The following is an 18,044-nucleotide window of genomic DNA, read 5'->3' as shown; positions in this document are numbered from 1 at the left end:
AGTCTTCCAAGGGTTAAATATTTCTGCAGAGAACGAAACAAAATACGTCAGGGTCTGGGGTGCAGTGCATAGTGTATAAACATGCTTCAGCTCTCAGTCATATCTGCCTGTAATATAAATGTGCTCTCGCTGTAAATGTACAACTTGGTAAAGTACACACTCAATGGTCAGTCTTTTAGGTTATGCTAATGCTAACAGCCTGCTCTTACAAACGGTGAATCATGTGACTGCAGCTGAATACATTCAGCACACAGCCAAGGTCATTTTGCTTATTGTTTGGCAGAACATCAGGACAGCTAAGATGCCTTTTATAAGTAATTTTGTAAGTGGTATGATTGTTGGTGCCAGATGTGGCAGAAACAGCCACCTTCCTGGGATTTTTTACACACTGCAGTCTATACAGTTTCTGGGGACCAAATAAAAAACATCGAGTTAGGTCAGAGGAGAATAGGCAGACTATTTAAAGTTAACAGGAAGGTGAAAAATAACATAGGAATGCAGAAAAACTAGCTGAACATTCCATAGTCTATCTTTAAAATAGCTCTAGAGTCAAACAGGTTCTACCAGTTACTAATCAGGTGCACCTGATGAAATGGTCACTGGGTGCAAATTAAAGGGACAGAAGAAGGGACTATATGGCAAAATATATCATTTGATATATACAATTAAGGCAATAGTTATTAGCCCCCTATGAGATATGGGACATTTTCCTTACATATACGTACAATTTTAACAATTTTTCAAACTTTACAAAGTAGAACATTTGTCAATGTAAAAACCTCCACCTGGTCCATTTTTAATTTAATAAACAAAATCAATATTGCTGGATAACAACTTTATTGAAAATAAATAAATCATTAGCCCCATGTGAATTTGTCAGTCATCTCAAAAGGATTGCAGTAAAACTAGATGTTCTGGTGTCAAACCGCACCTGAATACCATATGACTTGATTGGCTCAACCAATTAGCACCACACTAATAAATGGACTAAAATGAGCAGGACTAGGGGTACTTAAAGGCAAGATCGAGAGGCCATCACCCTTCCATTTTTTTGTAAAAAGAGTTGGATGTTCATCTTACAGGGGATGGCTATGGGGTTGTTTAGAGTAAAATAATCAGAGATGCCAACAAAGACCTCCGAATCACTGCAAAGGCCTTTGTCTTCAAACTGGCCTCTACTGTACTTATGACTAAAGTCTCAAAAAGCAATTGTTGTGAGGACTTTTAGTTGTGGGAAGCTTCAAGGTCATCGGGGATGGAAAACTCCATTGTTCACGCAGCGGCATATCAAAGCTAGTTTGCCCAGGACCATTTGAAATATGGGGATGAATTCTGTCCTTTTGGTCTGATGAGACAAAACTGGCGTCGTTTGGGCACATGGATACAGCTTTTGTTTGGTGAAGGAAAGGAGAGGCCTTCAACCCAAACACAGTTCCCACAGTTAAACATGGTGGTGGGACCATAATGCTGTGGGGTTGTTTTGCTGCTTCAGGCACAGGGAACCTTGCTTAAGTACAGGCATAATGAAGAAAGTTGATTACATTGACATTTTAAAGGATAATTTTTAGAAATCTACGCCAGTCTGGCTTTGGTCATTGCTCAGCAAGGAAATAATCCAAAGCACCCATCACAATTGCTCCAGAACTTTTTGAAGAACACCACAATCAAGGTAATGGAGTGGCTGTCTCAAAGCCCAGATCTCAATCCTGTTGAGAATCTCAAGGCTAAGGTCCACACTCAATCTAATTTGTATGAGCTGGAGCAATTTGCCATGGAGCAATGGTCTAAGATCCCTCATGAGACTTGCAAACCTTGTGAGAAACTACAGTTAGAGGTTATCAGTCGTGAGTCAGAAGGACTGCACTATTGGCTATTAATTTTCAGAGGGCTAACAATTTTGGCCATGCTATTTTTGTGTTTTCCTTGTTTTCAGTTTAATGCATCAGTAAAATATTTTTATCAAACTTCTTGGACATTGTGTCTGTTGTTTAGACTCTAAATAATAGTCATTTTTTTTTACAAAAAATTAAGGATTTTGTAAAATTTTGGACAGGGAGCTAATAATTGTTTTGTTAACAGTAGTTGTAAAATAACTAATTTAAGTAAACTAAATAATTAAAAACTCCTAAGTGCTTATAAGGGAGCCATGGTTTTCAGTCTGATGCCATTCAGTTCACTGCACATTCTTCCCATGCCGCACAGTCATGGACTCGGAGAGTGAGCGCTCCTCTCAGGAGTCGGGTTTGAGCCGACGCTTTGAAGCCCCTCCCCCACTGGCAGAAGGGGAGTACACCGGCAGCTTCAGCAGGTAGGTATCTCCTTCAGTGTGAGCTGCTTCCAGGCTTATTCTCCAGTTCTGTTTTGTCGGGCTTGGCCGGGGTAGTTTAATGCATAGGCTACTGCTGCGTTCCATTTCAACTGGGAGTTGAAATGTCCAAGTTCCTAGTCAGAAATTTTAAATGGAATGCCCCCGACTTCAGAATTCTGACTCCCTCTGCAGCCCCAACCTCAGAAGTGAAAGCTGCAGTTAAATACTGCTTATTGGCACTTCTGTCTTGTTTGTGTCTCATTAAATCGGTCTACGTTGTATGTCCAAGCTCTATCTGCATACATGTTGCTACAGTGATTGTATGTGGAAACTACTGTGCAATGCATGGTTATCAACTGGAATTGCTAACAATGGCTAACAACATACCTGGTTAGATCTGGTATTGCTGAGCGGCTTACAGACTTATTGTACTGGAATGCTCTTACCTCAGGCGTGATGTCATTCCCAGCTCCGACTTTCGGCCTCCAAGGTAAATGGAAAACAGCTTATAGCTTAAGGCTCCAGCAAGATCACAATGGTTAAATCTGTGAAATTTGTCTAGTCAATGTGCTGGCACTACAGTGATGGATGAGTCTTTCAGTTAAGAAAACAAACCAGTAAAAGAACAATTTTGCTGAACACAGGAGCCTTTCAGTTGTAAAGTAGTTTGTAAAAGCTGATGTAGCTCATAGTGTCCCTCCGACATGGATTAGGAGGTCACCCTAACTGGCACCCCCTGCTTGGCAAGTTGAAACGCCAGCACCCCCTTGGGGGTCCTGTGAGCCATGCCAGTGTTAATATGCTGCTGCTCGTATTAGTCTATCTGTAAAATAGTTTGAGGCGGGTCCTACCAGGTACTAATTATGTGTACCTGATTCCTATTATCATTATCGAGGAGAGGATGAGATCTTCATGCAAACTTCATCATTAATCTCAACAAGCCTGCTGGTGTATTGTATAAACTGCCCTTTCTCAAAAAGCTTTATTCGGTTTTCATAAATCTCACGAAAGCCTTGATACACAAGATAACTCCTTGTAAGCCTTTTCATTTAATCAGCTTCAGTGTTCTGTGTGACTTGTAAGTGTCTGTGTCATACAATCATAACCTGCACTGAGCATAGCTGCTTTTTATAATAATGGGTTAGAATGAGCTTCTGCTATAGGTTCTGGACCTCTGTGGTGAGTGATGGATGAAGGGATGGATGGATAGGGTTGTGGTTTTGCTTTATCCAGAACAATTAAAAGGCAGAAACTCTATATATGACATGGCAATTTTGTCACTAAGACGTGCATCAAAAACGCGAAGTCGAGGCTACAATGTGCATTACATTAACATATGCACACAACCTTGCATGTGTACTATTGTTTTCAGAACAACTCCATATTTACCTTCTACCTTTGCATTTTTACATGTGTCGTGGGGTTTTCAGGAAGGTTTTTAATGTCAAACATTATCTTTTTAGCGATCAGATTCCTGGATTTGCTAGCCGGCCAAAAATTCCCCGGACCCCTGACAATGATGGAACAAGTCCCCATAGGCCTCGACCTTTGGCCCCAGCCTCAGCCCCCACGCCTACATTCTCATCATCGGGCCCACAGCAGGCCAGCAGACCCAGTTCTGCTGGTTCTCTGGGCAGGAGCAACAGACAGAGTAAGTACTTATGCCCTTTGTCCTTGCATTTGAGGAATGGCCACCATACCAATGTTCTGTAATGAGCTGATTTATTGCCATTTTTACACAACAGCAAAAAATCTCAATATCTGCATTTTACATGCCAATGTCATAAAGAAATACTATCGAAAGCAGGTTTATTTTATAGATCTGGTTAATCCAGAGTTACAAAATAGCCTTATTGGTGGTAAGAAAGATGACCATTAATTAACAAATGAACAATTTTCCACTCTGTCACACTAAAGTTAAATTCTGCATCATCGTGTATTGTGTAAATGTTGGTGGACCAGGTTTTTGGATGACTGAATGAGATTTATCCAGAATACATCGTATTATGGTTTAACCACAGAAGACCCAAGCTCTAACAACCACATGTGGCTTGTTGCTATAGCTCAAAGAGCTTTGTTTAGAGTATTGCGCAAAAGTCTTAAGAAGTCAAAATGTGCTACGTGATATGTCTAAGTGGTCTTCCGGTTGGTAGAAGATTATTATGTTATGTCAGTCAATGTTAGTCAAGTCAGGCCATTTCAGAACTGTTCTCACTCCAGTATTTTCAGCAACCATGCAGTACACCCATGTACCTTTTGACTGGGCCGCTAGCGCACTTTGTTTGGCTAATCAATACCTCTTTGAGTTATTAAACTAATTAAATTAATTAATAAAATGAGCAGGTGGTGATAAATATGTAGAATGGCTGGGCTGTTTGTGTTTTTTTTTTTTTTTTTGAACATGTGTGTACTTATTATGCAGATAAAAAGCTTTCCACATTTTCTTTGACAGCCTGAGACTTTTAGACAGTACTGTATATGTCTTTCATATTGCGGAATCCAGAAGGAAGGTTATATGAGGTAATGCGCAACAAGCTGTGCTGAATCACTGCACTCTGGTTCTTTGCTTGTGCGGAGTAGAATGCAGTAACATATTTAAAGCCGGTTCATGAAGACGTGCATATGCCTATGACACGATTGACACAGATTACCTGTGGGCTGAATCGAAATTTTTTTGCCTCTTAGAATTGAGATTGTGACACGATTCTTGAGCAATATGTTTTGTTGAGTTTTATTGTTGTTTTCATCATTGTTATTATTTTACATTACATATTGTCTTTAATACGGTGAAACAAGCAATATGTTAACATATATAACATGCATCGGTTAACATACCAAAAATCGACTTCTGATATTTTAAACTTCATCAATATTCAAAGTTAGTAGCACTAGAGCTGCTACTGAAATAATGGAGATGACTGCATTGGACGATCAGCCTTTTTCCACACGGAGGGTGAGGGATTTCATAGGCTCAGTCACCACTTTTAAGAGGTCTAAAAGTACTATCCCATAAAGTTTATAATTCATTATCAAATCTGGCCAGCAGATCAATCGTTCATTTTCCACAGAATAAAAAAAGAAATTCTGCTATTCTGTGCCGGTAAGCTCTGCAATTTTCACCATCTTTTATGAATAAAAAGAAAATATGTTAGTTTTCCTTATTGTGCTGTACTGTCTGTGAAATACTTAGTTTTAACTACAGATACAATACCTGAATGTTACTCAAATAAAATCACCAAGGAAAATACTAATCGAGTATAAGTAAACAGTACCTGTATTTAAAAGTATCAACAGTGAAAGATACTACACATTCCAATCTATTAATCCATGTAAGACACGTTTTAATACACCATTGTAAGTGTAAATTCAGATTACTATTTCACAAAAAACAACTTAATCACAGTAATATTTTGACCACTGTAGTATGGGGAAACAGATACCTGCTTTAAAAAAAAAACATTTGAGATTATTGGGGGCATAAACAGATCCCAATTGTCATAAATCACTATATAGCAGCCCCAGTTAGTGCAGCTCTCATTGAAAGTACCACATTCAGCCATTTCTTTATTTATTTAAGAGTCATTAGTAATGACTCTTAAGTACTTACACAGGAGATTTGACTTTCCATTCAGGGCTATGGAGACACTTTGCAGATGGAGATATTCTAGACATTATGTTCTTTTGTCAGGCATATTGAGTCCATGAACAATGCTAGTTGTTCTATCGCCAGATATTAGTTTAAACTATATTTAGTATTAAAGCAGCAGATGTAAAATCTTCAGTGAGCCTTTTGTTGAGAAAAAAACACACTGAATGAAATGTCTCTCTTCAAAAATGACAAAGGGGAAGTGAAATGACTAGATATAAAATAAATGCAAACCACAAGGAAGTTATCCTACCAGTTTGCCCAAGCAGAAACCATCTGAGCCATGACTCAAGTGCAGACTGTTTCAATCTTTCACAAAATTGTTTAGGCTAAATTGTTAAAACTATCTGCTGAATTTACAAGCAACATAACAGACCATAAAATTAGCTAAGATCACTAAAATGCTACACCCTCTGATAACAGAATCATACATTACCCAACATGTAAATATAAAGGCATACAAGTAGTATGCCTGCAAATGATAGGTCTCACGTGGCCATGGAAATTGGTGGTAAATTAGGTATCTTTTGTCACTGGTCCCAGTGCTGGCTGATTCCGTCGTACTTGCTTCCACACAGTCTGCTGATATGTTGATGAGAGGTCCTAGCAATGTTTCCTCTTCATCTAGGGCAGCAAAGGCAAGCTCTTGTCCCTGTGTTTAATTTTGTAGCATAGATCATAAAGAACTATAGACTAAGGTTGCAAAGTGTATTTATGGCGGACATAAATACTTGTGAAGAGTAGCTTGACATGCTAGCCATTTTAATCTCAACAGGAAGAATGTTAAAGTATGGGTTTTTAGCACCAGCAATGTGCAGGATCCATTTGAATAGGGGCAGCGTGTGGCTCAGTGGGTTGAGGCTCTGTGCTTGTGATCGGAAGGTTGCCAGTTCAAGCCCTTGGCAGAATAGTCACATGCTGATGGCCCTTGAGCAAGGCCCTTAACCCCAGCTCCACAGGGGCTGCTGCAGGTGGCTGCTCTTCGCTGCTAAGCTTGCTCTCACCTACATATGTGTCCTGTGTGTCATGGAGAAGAAGATGAGGTAGGCAAAGACTGAATTTAGTGTCATTATTATTATTTAGGGCTGCAACGATTCATCGAGTAACTCGAATAACTCGATTACAAAAAATCCTCGATGCAAATTCTTTGCTTCAATGCTTCGTGTAATCCGCACGACTATGTACTGCTTAGTGATCACCGCGTTTCACTTGGAGGATTATTACTGTCGCACAGTGTGCTTACGCTGCATTACGTGTAGCAGGTTTGATTTGATGGTGCAATGGAGGAAGACAGGGAAAATAGTGAGGAAAGTCAGAGAAAAAGATGAAAAATGTCTAAAGTTTGGGACCATTTCAAACAAAAGAAAAGTGAAAATACAGTAGTACCTAGGTTCTCAAACTCACTAGAACTCGAATTTCTTAAGTCGAACAAACCCGTTTGACCTAGAACTCGAACCGTGAACGCTGACCTAATATAAACTGTACGCGCCAGGAAATGAGTCATACTACAATGCAATTCTTACTTGAATGCCTTCTTCAGACTGGACGATTAACCAAATAAAGCAGCGCAACATTACAGTAACTAACAATAAATAAACCACTAACTTACGTGTACTATTAGAGCATTTATGTCATTTATTTAAACTTTATTTTACCAGGTAAATTAACTGAAAACCAGTTCTCACTGCTTTATGTGATATTCGGGAGAAATGGCAGATTACGCATCGGAACTGCCTGGGATACAAACGTCATGCGTGTAACTAAACTCTTCAGCCAATAAGGGCAAAGGTGTGTCGTCATGGAGGCGGTTCCAGTTTGTGCAACCGGGTGAGAGGTTGCAATGCATCTAACCGTAATGCATTGCGTCAGGATCAGAATGCGTTGCTTTAAGCCAGCACTGTAAGCAAGTCGAACACACCCAATGACCGGACTGGGGAAACAAACTGAAACGCGGACTTAATACAGAGGACTAATGACAACAACCAGAAACAGCTGATCACATGGGGATCCCACACGAGGTTAATGAGGGGGCGTGGCACACGGAAGGAGCGGACGATCGGGGCAGGATAACACAACTGCACTGAAAATGATGCTGTCGTAGTTTAATTAACCTGGAGCTGGAGCCTGTCTATACACTAACAGCAAAGAGCAAAGAGACGGTTCCGTTACAGAGATGGTGAACTCAGGCGGAGTGAAATAAAACAACAGCAGTGCTTGTAATCGCTACTAAACCTTTACTGGTAAAGAGCTGGTGAGAGTCCTTAATCAAACCAGCTGTTCAACACGCTGAAAGGTGAAGAAAAGCGGTGTTTTCAGCTGCTCCCATCCACCGTCGTTTGTCTTCCAAGGCAGCAAGGCTACAGTAAAGCTATACAAGTTAAAATAGAAGCTGTTTGTATGCAGATAAACTGTTAGCTTAGTTTGACACAATATTTAAATTTGGCAACTTGCAGCAGGCTGACAGCAGCTGTCACACTTTGTCGCAGTGATACCTGCAGCATGCAGGGGTGAGTCTAAACGGGAGCATGGGGTGTACTCAACTAGATCTATTTCAAGGTTTTAGTAATATTATTTTGCAGATTTAAATTAATATGAATAATACTACATAATTATTATTATATTTATATTATATTCATATTATCTATAGCTTCAGCCCTATTATTATTATTATTATTGCTTTTCTCTCTTGTTCAGACACACAGTATCAAAAAAGTTATATTGTCTGGTCTAATAATGGTGAGTTGAACTATTATTAACCCCACCATCTTTTCTAGCTATTACCAGATCAATAGTCATTACTCTATTTCTTACATTTGCAATAACAAAAAACAATAATTACAGAGTTGTAAAAGTTAGTGCAGAAAGACAAATTATTTGTGCATGCCATCATAATTACCCCTAATATGACATAAGCATAATATATGCGTCAAAAAGTATGAACAAAATAATGTTAACTTGAAGTACACCCAACATGTTTTAGAATGTATAAAGTTTAAATATCAGACAATAATAATAATAATAATAATAATAATAATGTCATAAACAAAAGACTTTATACCTAGTGTGAAAGTGTTTCTTTTATATATTAAATGTGTTCTTTCTAGTAACGACTTAAATGACACCAACTATCTCTCTCTCCATACACACACACATCATTATTTTCACACTGTCTCAAAATTGAACTTTACACATTATGTATCTAAATTTATAGCAGAGCAATTTTTTTCACAGGTAGCACATTAAATGTTTATGTGAAATCCCTGTGGCGTCTCAAAACAACACACGATTGCACCTCACACAAAAATATTTCCTCAGCATTGTCCACAAGATAACAGATGCACATACACACCTTTTTTTGTTTATAGCATCTAATATTTCAACTTTACACATATTGGGTTCACTTCAAGATAAAATTTTATTTTATTCTTTTGTGACATTTATGATGCATACATATACTTATGTCAGGGATATGCATAAATACTTTGCCTTTTAGCACAAACCTTTATAACTTAATGATAAATTTACACAGATTGTTACCTTTTACTTCACTTGTTCCAATTTTAGACATTATTCAGCATATCAGACAAAACAAACCTCTTTGCTAAAATATCTACAAATGTTGAGTATCGGTGGTTATGATTAAAAGCTGAAATGCCATTATATGGTAATAAGAATACAACTCGAGACACGATACAGCAACAAATAATGCATTACAGACTGAACCTTTTGCCCTTAAATAGAAAAGTATTAGCCTCGGTATATCTTAGTACTGAAAAACCTTTAACACATTCATTTCTACCGTGTTGGCACAGTATTAAAATGCATGTCATCTCTGGTTTTTAAACACATATTTTAATGCCAGTGTATGGAACTCCAAACAGGTCAAAAACACGAACTTTAATGCGTAGACTAAATGTGGAATACATGTTAACACATAGCTAAAGTGTTGTAACGTGTATTCTATGCGTATTCTACACATTAATTTTTTACGTGTAGAATACATGTTAACTACATGTTGTTAACATGTATTCTACTCTTAAATATTCACTTGTTTTTTACTTGTTTGGCATTTTATGCCAATGCTCTGTAGGGAAAGTGTCATGTTGGAGACATACATAGGGGAAAAAATGTTGTGTCGTGTCGTGACGTATTTTCTCTCAGTTCAATCGTCGCCTACGATGGACTTAAATTGCCCCAATGCCCCTGTGTTCAAGTTTCTGCACTACTAAAGATAATCGGTTGCACCACACAAATAGTTTCAATGTAGCACTAAGCTATAACACAAATTTTGCACTACCTTAACATTAGGTGTAAGGTCCATCGTAACAAAAAAAGTGGTGAAAATGGCACAGGTGTAACTAACCAAAACAAAGTATAACTTAATATAATAACATAACATTATCAGATATACTTTAATAATTTGCTACCTTTTCCGCTAATTTAAGATAAAACAAAGGTCCACGGCTTGATATGTCTACCTTAGTCTAGTCAGCTAATGCTGGTTGGAAAGCTATAGAAATACGTTGCACTGCCGTTATTTGTTTCTGGTGAACCCTGTTTGTATTTCTTGAGCTCAAGCATCTCATGTAGCAGGACGAATGTCAAGCACCTACAATAAATGTCCATGTAACTGACAAATTTGATAAACATACTAGTGGTACAACTTGAGTTGCCACCATCATTCCGTACAATACGGGGCCTGTTGAGTTCCAGTACGACATCGTCCCATATTACAAGGGACGGGTGGCTACCCTAGGCATAACACACTAGCTGATCCATACAAACAACCCCGCCCCCCTCCCCCCAAACACATGTGAACCACGGATTAAATGTACACTTTAATTGTGATTATTTGAAATTGTTTTATTGCCACTGTCACTTTTAAAACTTAAAATTATTTCTCACAACAAGAGAGAATCCCCCACTTGTATGTAAGGCACAGGGATAATTTTAGATGTTATGTGAGAATGCAATAACAAAAAACTACACAAATGAAATGGCTTGATAGTGATAGCCATGGCATTTTTAGTGAAATCCACTTCCTTCTCATGACACATGCTGTTTGTGTGACTAATTACTGCTTTTGTTGTTCCGAGATATCTTGTTTTGTGATCTTGAGAAAACAACTTTGAATATGTTGAGATCACGAGAAAAATAAGTTGTGATCTCTGTATAAGTCAGAAAAAGACAATGATGTACGTCCTCTATGGACTTCCATTGGATGCAGAGTTATGGTGAAAAGATATAGGCAAAGCAGTTTGTGTGTTCATGTAAACGGGTGTGTTAAAAATATCTTGCTTTGAGTTTTCCTTCAGTTCTTTAAGTAATAAATGGAAAGCAAAGTTATATTTGTCTTTGCTGATCTGAAAAATTATTTGAACTGTGACCCAAATACCTTAATATAAGCCAAACCGTGAGTTTTGTGATCTGTTGCTCCCTTAAACTGATGCAGTCTACTGCCGAGCTCTTTGTACACTTGTAACCTGATCCTTTGTCATTGAGTCTACAGCCGGACTATTAAGATGGCAGCCTGTGGGCCACACGGGGCCCAGAAGCAGCCTCCGAGTGGCCTAGCCCATGCTCCCGCCACAAAATAGGTGCGCCAATTCCACTTTTTTTGTTGCCAATACGAACCCAACATCCAATATCAGAGCTCTTTTTTAAACTAGTAAAAACAAATTTAAAAATTGTATGCCAAAAAAAGCTTTGTTTGTTAGGCTACTAGAAACATACATAATGTACTGTTCCACCTTGTTTGTACGTCTTATTTTAAGCATTTATGAGGCATTTGCAGTTCAATTTGAATATCTTCCTAGCAAGTATACGCAAGTAGTAAATGCTTAAAATGCCCCACAATTTTCCCCCCACTGGCAACAGTGTCACTAACACTTAACAGCGTAAAACAGCCCAAGCTGGCGACTCGCAAATCATCCATTGCTTTTTTCATATTACTCACGTTGCACTTTGTTTAGTGCAATTTTCCACTAAACACTACTTCCACCTCTCAAAACTTTTACAAAAATTGCAAATCGCTGTGCTACTAGTTGTTGTCAAAATAGTAAAATACTTAGAGATAAGAGGGTGATGATAAGACTTTATAACACCTGCAGTGACCTTAAGTTCACAAATTATATGATTGTTCTGTACAATATCCATTACATATATATATGTAACTCGTATGTTTATATCACTCGGTGCAATATCTGTAACTATATTAGGGTCATCTGTTTATGCAATATGTGTAATCGTGCACACTCTTTTCCTTATTTCTGTTTCTTATGGTATCTCTTGGTTTGTTTTTTCTAGTTTTTTTATTATTTGTAGGCTTATTTATTTATTATTTATATGTTTTTATATATGTAACAAGTAAAATTCCCCAGTATTGGATGAATACAGTCTTTGTCCCTATTAAGTAAGTGGTATTTATATAAAAGGTTAAGCGATGTAGATTGATATCATTTTTGTTTTTTCTTGCATTACACAAAGCATTACTTCCTTTTCTTATTATGGCACAGCCTGCAAAATGCCCTTCTCTGAGTTTTATTGGTGTTATGAAATCGGTATACCCTCAGCCAACCATTATGACCTTGTCCAAATGCATCTGAACCTGGCTTTGTATCATGACCCATGGACTCAACTGAATTTCCAGTGTATGATTTGTGTTTCTCTCAAGTGACTTGTCTGTTGTCTTGGGGAAATCTAATAAAATGGAAAACCAGAATGCTTACTAATTTTACTTCCCCCTCGGAGGAGTTGTACTTTGACCCCATAATAGTCTTCCATATCTCTGCTGACCTGGTCCATATCTAATTGGTTGAAGTGGTTGGGTAGATGACAAAGCGGCATTTTCCAATAATTTTTAGCACATTTTTAACACATTAATATAAAATGCAATGCAACTGCCTACTAAATCCTATTGAAACTGCTGCCTACTTCAAATGTTGTACTGTGTGATTATGATTCCTGTAATTCATCTTTTACTTGCTCAATTTACTGTTTTAGTCATATAAATTTACTACATGCTTTGCCAGTGCAGTGTTTCCCCTAGGTTTACAGCTTTTGGGGGGGGGTGGGGGGGCACCCCTTAATATAATGGTAGAGGAAACAAAGCAGTTACACTCCTCTGTTGGACAGTGGTAAGTGGATAAACACCCTTTTGCTTACAAATCATCAGTGAGTTGAATAGTCTTTAGCTAGGTGACTTTCCATCATTTTACATATAAAACCTGATTTTAACCATGGTTCTTTTTCAGGTCATCAGTTATTCAGGAAGTGAAGGTGGACCTTTCACCATGAGTGTCCATCCGTTCTCACCAGAAGATGCTCTAACTTCCTGTGACTCAGAAAGTCCAATAAGAGGCTCTTCAACATCAAGATACTGTAAATCTTTTGGCTCCAGCACCAGAACATTTGAAACACTTTCACATGAGACCCAAGAGCATGCAGTCAAAACCAATCATGAAACAAGTGCCTTTTATATTTTGCCTGAATAAACTGCTTGCGTGCCGTTTCAGAATTTTCCTTCATTCACTGACCACACCCCCATTGTTTTGTATGACATTGGCTTTGATTTTACTGACCTCATTTTAAGGTGAATAATCAGTGAATGTCTTTCTTATAATAATGTTGTGTGGAGTGCTAGACTTTGATGCTGTTTTAAAAAGACCATGCTAATTGCATATTTTTGATCCATCCAAATGTTTTCTGAAATCTCTCTCTTGTCAGAAGTCAGTATATTGGGATCAGCTTGGTGGTGCAGACGTGTGGTTGCTTAGGTGACGTTGCCCTTTCCCCCGTGACCTGCTTGAATTCCAGTTTGTGATGCCCATATGATTGTCAGCTCACCTTTCTCCTCGCTGCTGCCTGCTGGAGGGAAGCATGCCATGAAAAGATTCTTGAATATGTTCTCTCTCTTTTTCTTACATTCAAACACTGTTTAAAAATTAAGTGAAGTACTCAGATATCCAGTCTCCCTTTTTACCGGTATTTTCCTTTCCTTTTTTTTTTTTGTTTGCATGTTCTCCCAGTGTCATCATGGGGTTTCCTCTGGGTCCTCCAATTCCCCCCCCCCCCCAGTCCAAAAACATGCTGAGGTGACTTGGAGTGTGATGGGTTGATGTCCCATCCTGGTTTGTTCCCTGCCTTGTGCCCATAGCTTCTGGAACAGGCTCCAGACCCCCGCGACTCTGCATAGGACAAGTAGCTATGGATGGATGGATACATTTTTTCTAAGTCATTTGATATTAATATATTGACGAGCTTCTGCAAAGGGTGGATATAGACATATCAGTCAAATTAAGTCTTGCTATTTTTTGCAGCCTGACTTGTTTTCAGCTTAATTCAATGGCTTTATCTGATTCTACATCATTCTTATGGGCCTTATGTTCACCTAGAAGTCATCTAATATTTAATCTTTGTTTTGGTTTAGCTATGCTTTATACTAGTGGTAACAAAATAAGAACGATGTACTGTAATTTATTTCTGTGACCTTGACATTTGCATATTGTTTTTTCAATCCTTCATACTGAATTTCCAGAAACCACATTTCTACATGTAATTTGTATTATACTCTAACTTTGATTTTACAGTATGGGAAGATTATACTTTGGTATTATAAGTTGACATAGCATTACCATAATTACTAGACCTCGGTATAGGCGTGTCTGTCACTTGTTGCATTTTATTTCTGATGTATTGAATAGTTATTTTTGTACAAGTGATAAATTTGTGACGTGAAAAAAGTGTCCGTCTTGTGTATTCTACACAGTACATTTATATTTAAGTAATAATAATGGTAACTAGAAAGTGAACATGAACTAACTTCATGTTGGCTGAAAAAAACAGCTATTTAAATTTAAATTAATATGAATGAAATCTAATTGCCTGTTGGAGGGTTCTCCCACCTTCCCCAATCTTTAGCCGCAGTCAGCCATTGACAGCCGTTGAAAGTTTGGGGAACCAGCCATCAAAAGTGTGACAATGGTGGCAGTTGTAATTTTCCCATTAAACTGTGTGAATTTTGATTGGCTATTGGAGGGTCTGCCCACTTGTAAACCTTGCACCCCTCACTCATTGACCAGCTTTGCAAAGTTTGGGGTTCCTGCCATCAAGATTTTGACAAAGGCAGCAGTTTCAGTTTTCCCATTAAAATCAATGAGTGAATTCTGATTGGCTGTTGGAGGCTCCATCCACTTTTTTGTTCCTTGTACCACAGTCATTCATTTATCAACTTTGCAAAGTTTGGGGAACAATGGTAGCAGTTTAAATTTTCCCATTAAAGTCAAAGAGTGAACTCTGATTGGCTGTTGGTGCCACCGGCCACTTTTTTGAGCCTGAAATTGCAGGCACCCATTGACCTACTGTGCAAAATATGTGGACCCTGCCATCAAACATTTGAGAATGTCAGCAGTTCAAGTGTTTCTAGAATGGCAGAAGGCATAATTGAACAGAAAATGATGACATTATTGATGACTGATAGATTTTCTACATATCTCTTCTATGATTGGCTGAAATCTGTTTTGGTGCAGGAAAGGACCCAGGATTGTGGGTGTCCACGAAATTTTTGCCAGTCGCTTCAGTGTAACCCCATGACTGTGTGACACAAGTTTGGTGGGTTTAGCTTAAATCTTCGAGAGGGGCAGCAGCAAAAATCCTCCCAGTATAAGTCAATGGGAAAAATGGGGTGTTTGCCGGAACCTTGAAGGATGGATGGTGCAAGAGCTTATAAAAGCACAAAGGTATAGGATAAAGTAGTATGGAAAGTTTGATGGCTGAAGCGTTTAGAAAATTGGGGGTGAAGAAGAAATATTAATAACAGTATGGCTTTTTCAAGCCAACATAATTATGCCAAACTAAGTGAATTCTCTGTTGATATGGCATTTAATAATCCATTAATTTGAAATGTGTATATATATATAGTGCTGTCAAACGATTAAAATTTTTAATCAGATTAATCACAGGGTTGCTGTGGATTAATTTAGATTAATCATGATTAAATATCATTCATTTTTAATCTATATTAATCGCATTTCATTTTGCATGAGCAAAACAGACTCAAGAAAAAAGGGAATATATATGCACTTAACATGTTTATTGAACATTTTGAACATGAGTTGGATGCATTCCATCTGCCACAGAAGTGCAATACCATGGACCCATATCAAAAAGCAAGGTTTTTTGCTTTTGCTTAGCTGGACAACTTGTCGCATTTAAGGTACCTCAGTTTAAATAGTCTTTAACAACAAGATTTTAACAACTCTGAGCTATTAGTTAAGTTCTCCCCAAGCGAGCTTGATGGGCCGAATGGCCTCCTCTCTTTTGTATAGTTCTTATGTTCTTATCTTCATTCACTTACAATTAGCCCGAACGACCGTAAATCTGACAAATAAACCAACTAATCATGAAATCCAATTCTAGCCTGGTTAATTTCCATTTTTAGCAATATCAGTTAACACACTATGTGCGGTGCTTTACGTATAAAACTCCGTAGCAACACGTCCACAAATAAGTTGGACGGTATAGTGTGTGCGACTGATTTAATATGCCACAAATGAGAAGTAGTGCTTAAACAGTATAAAACTTCAACTTTCCCTTCTGTTGATAAAAGCGCAGCCATCTTATATTCTGAACTCAGGATCCTCTGTGCTGTCCGAGATATTTCTTGGATCTCCGAGAAAGGGGAGCGTGCATGTCATCACTTCTGGCTTCAAAACTCAGAATCCAACTCAGAATACGAGTTCCCAGGGCAAATGGAACGCACCAAAACTGCCCGAAATGGGTTGACAGAGACATTTCAGGGATTTTGAGTCATTCTGCGCTGCACATGGGTTAATTGCGTTAAACATTTTAATCTGATTAATCAAGATGATGGATTAATCCGCGTTAACCTGTTAATTTTGACAGCCCTAAGGATGGATGGATGGATGGATAGATAGATAACTGAACTTTTATAACATGAACCTCTACTTATTTAGTTACTAAAATCATGATCTCTCATTTCAAACAAGTACCATCCAACCAGAATTTAAATTTATCTTCCCAAAGAGTATTTTGTATTCTTAGCTTTCCCACATTTTTTGTTCCTTAGGTTTTTGCCCATTGAAATTGTCCAGAGAGATTAATTCAAGAAGACACGCTAGACTAGACAGAGCTAGATTGTTATATTATCAGAAATGAATAACAGAAATATATGAATAAGGGCAGTTACAGAGCTGGTGCGTCAGCCAGCAGCAGATGAACATAACATCCTGTTTGCTGTCGCACCTTTTGGACTTCACACCATGTAAGTGGAGAGCAAATAATGAGATATTAAAAGCAGATGTAAGGACAAGCGAGTCTGCATGATGGCTGGAGGTAAGTATTGTGACAGCAAGTCCCAGCATGTTCATCATTCAAACTTCCCAAGTGCTGATAGCAGCCAACTAACGTTAAATGGCAGGACATGCTTTGTTCCCATAACCCCTTTAACATGTACGTGCAGCAGTATCTGTCAGTATTACTGTGTTATGATTCCAGGTGCCCACCAGCTGTCCATTAAAATGAGCTGCTTTTCTGAAGGCATGGGGGCAGGAATCGCAGCACAATATGTGGAAATGGGCACCAGGGTCACTGACAGAGACAGGCCGAGTCACATGAGCCGGGTGGGCAGAGCCACTGCTGTGGTGTGCTGTCTTATGACGCACAGGATGCAGGTTAGCGGTGGCGTCAATACAAACAGGATGGAGAGGAAGAGCGGATGGAAAGAATGTCACAGCGTCCCTCTGAAAACATGCTCACACACTCAAAAGTAGTGCCTTAGCGGAATAGTTTTCCGCAATCCTTTCCAATAGTGCCTTTTATTGAGTGCAGAACTCTAATCTTTTTTTTGCATCTGTAAAAAGAACAAAACGTTTTACAGATAATGTAGATTTTAAGGAGTTATTTAGAAACTCCAATGATTTCTCATACATGAATTCTGAGTACCCTGGTGAAGTGATCCAGTATCCTCTATCATTTACATCCCTGCCACTAAGGCTTTTATGGTACTCAGCACTGATGAATGATTGATGCTGAGGCAGGAAACAGCGCTTTCCCTTCTTTATCTGTCTAACA

At 38.4% G+C, this 18,044-nt stretch overlaps 1 protein-coding gene across 5 annotated transcripts in view; it reads left to right on the top strand.

Moving 5' to 3' along the window:
* Positions 1-13,470, top strand: part of armc9 (armadillo repeat containing 9) — a 40,923-nt gene extending 27,453 nt beyond the window's left edge. For 3 of the 5 annotated variants that reach the window (XM_023819947.2, XM_023819949.2, XM_023819945.2), the window contains 4 exons: positions 2,203-2,308; positions 3,772-3,959; positions 11,457-11,551; positions 13,208-13,470. In XM_023819947.2, the coding sequence (XP_023675715.2) occupies positions 2,203-2,308; positions 3,772-3,959; positions 11,457-11,551 (389 nt within the window). In that variant the 3' untranslated portion in view covers positions 13,208-13,470. The remainder of the gene's footprint in view (positions 1-2,202; positions 2,309-3,771; positions 3,960-11,456; positions 11,552-13,207) is intronic. The other 2 variants (XM_023819948.2, XM_023819950.2) reach the window with 2 other exon arrangements.
* Positions 13,471-18,044: the final 4,574 nt, after the last annotated feature.

This window comes from Paramormyrops kingsleyae, chromosome 15, assembly GCF_048594095.1.
Source record: "Paramormyrops kingsleyae isolate MSU_618 chromosome 15, PKINGS_0.4, whole genome shotgun sequence".
NCBI lineage: Eukaryota > Metazoa > Chordata > Actinopteri > Osteoglossiformes > Mormyridae > Paramormyrops > Paramormyrops kingsleyae.
The sequence above is the reverse complement of the archived record's forward strand: the minus strand, read 5'-3'. Positions and strand labels throughout refer to the sequence as shown.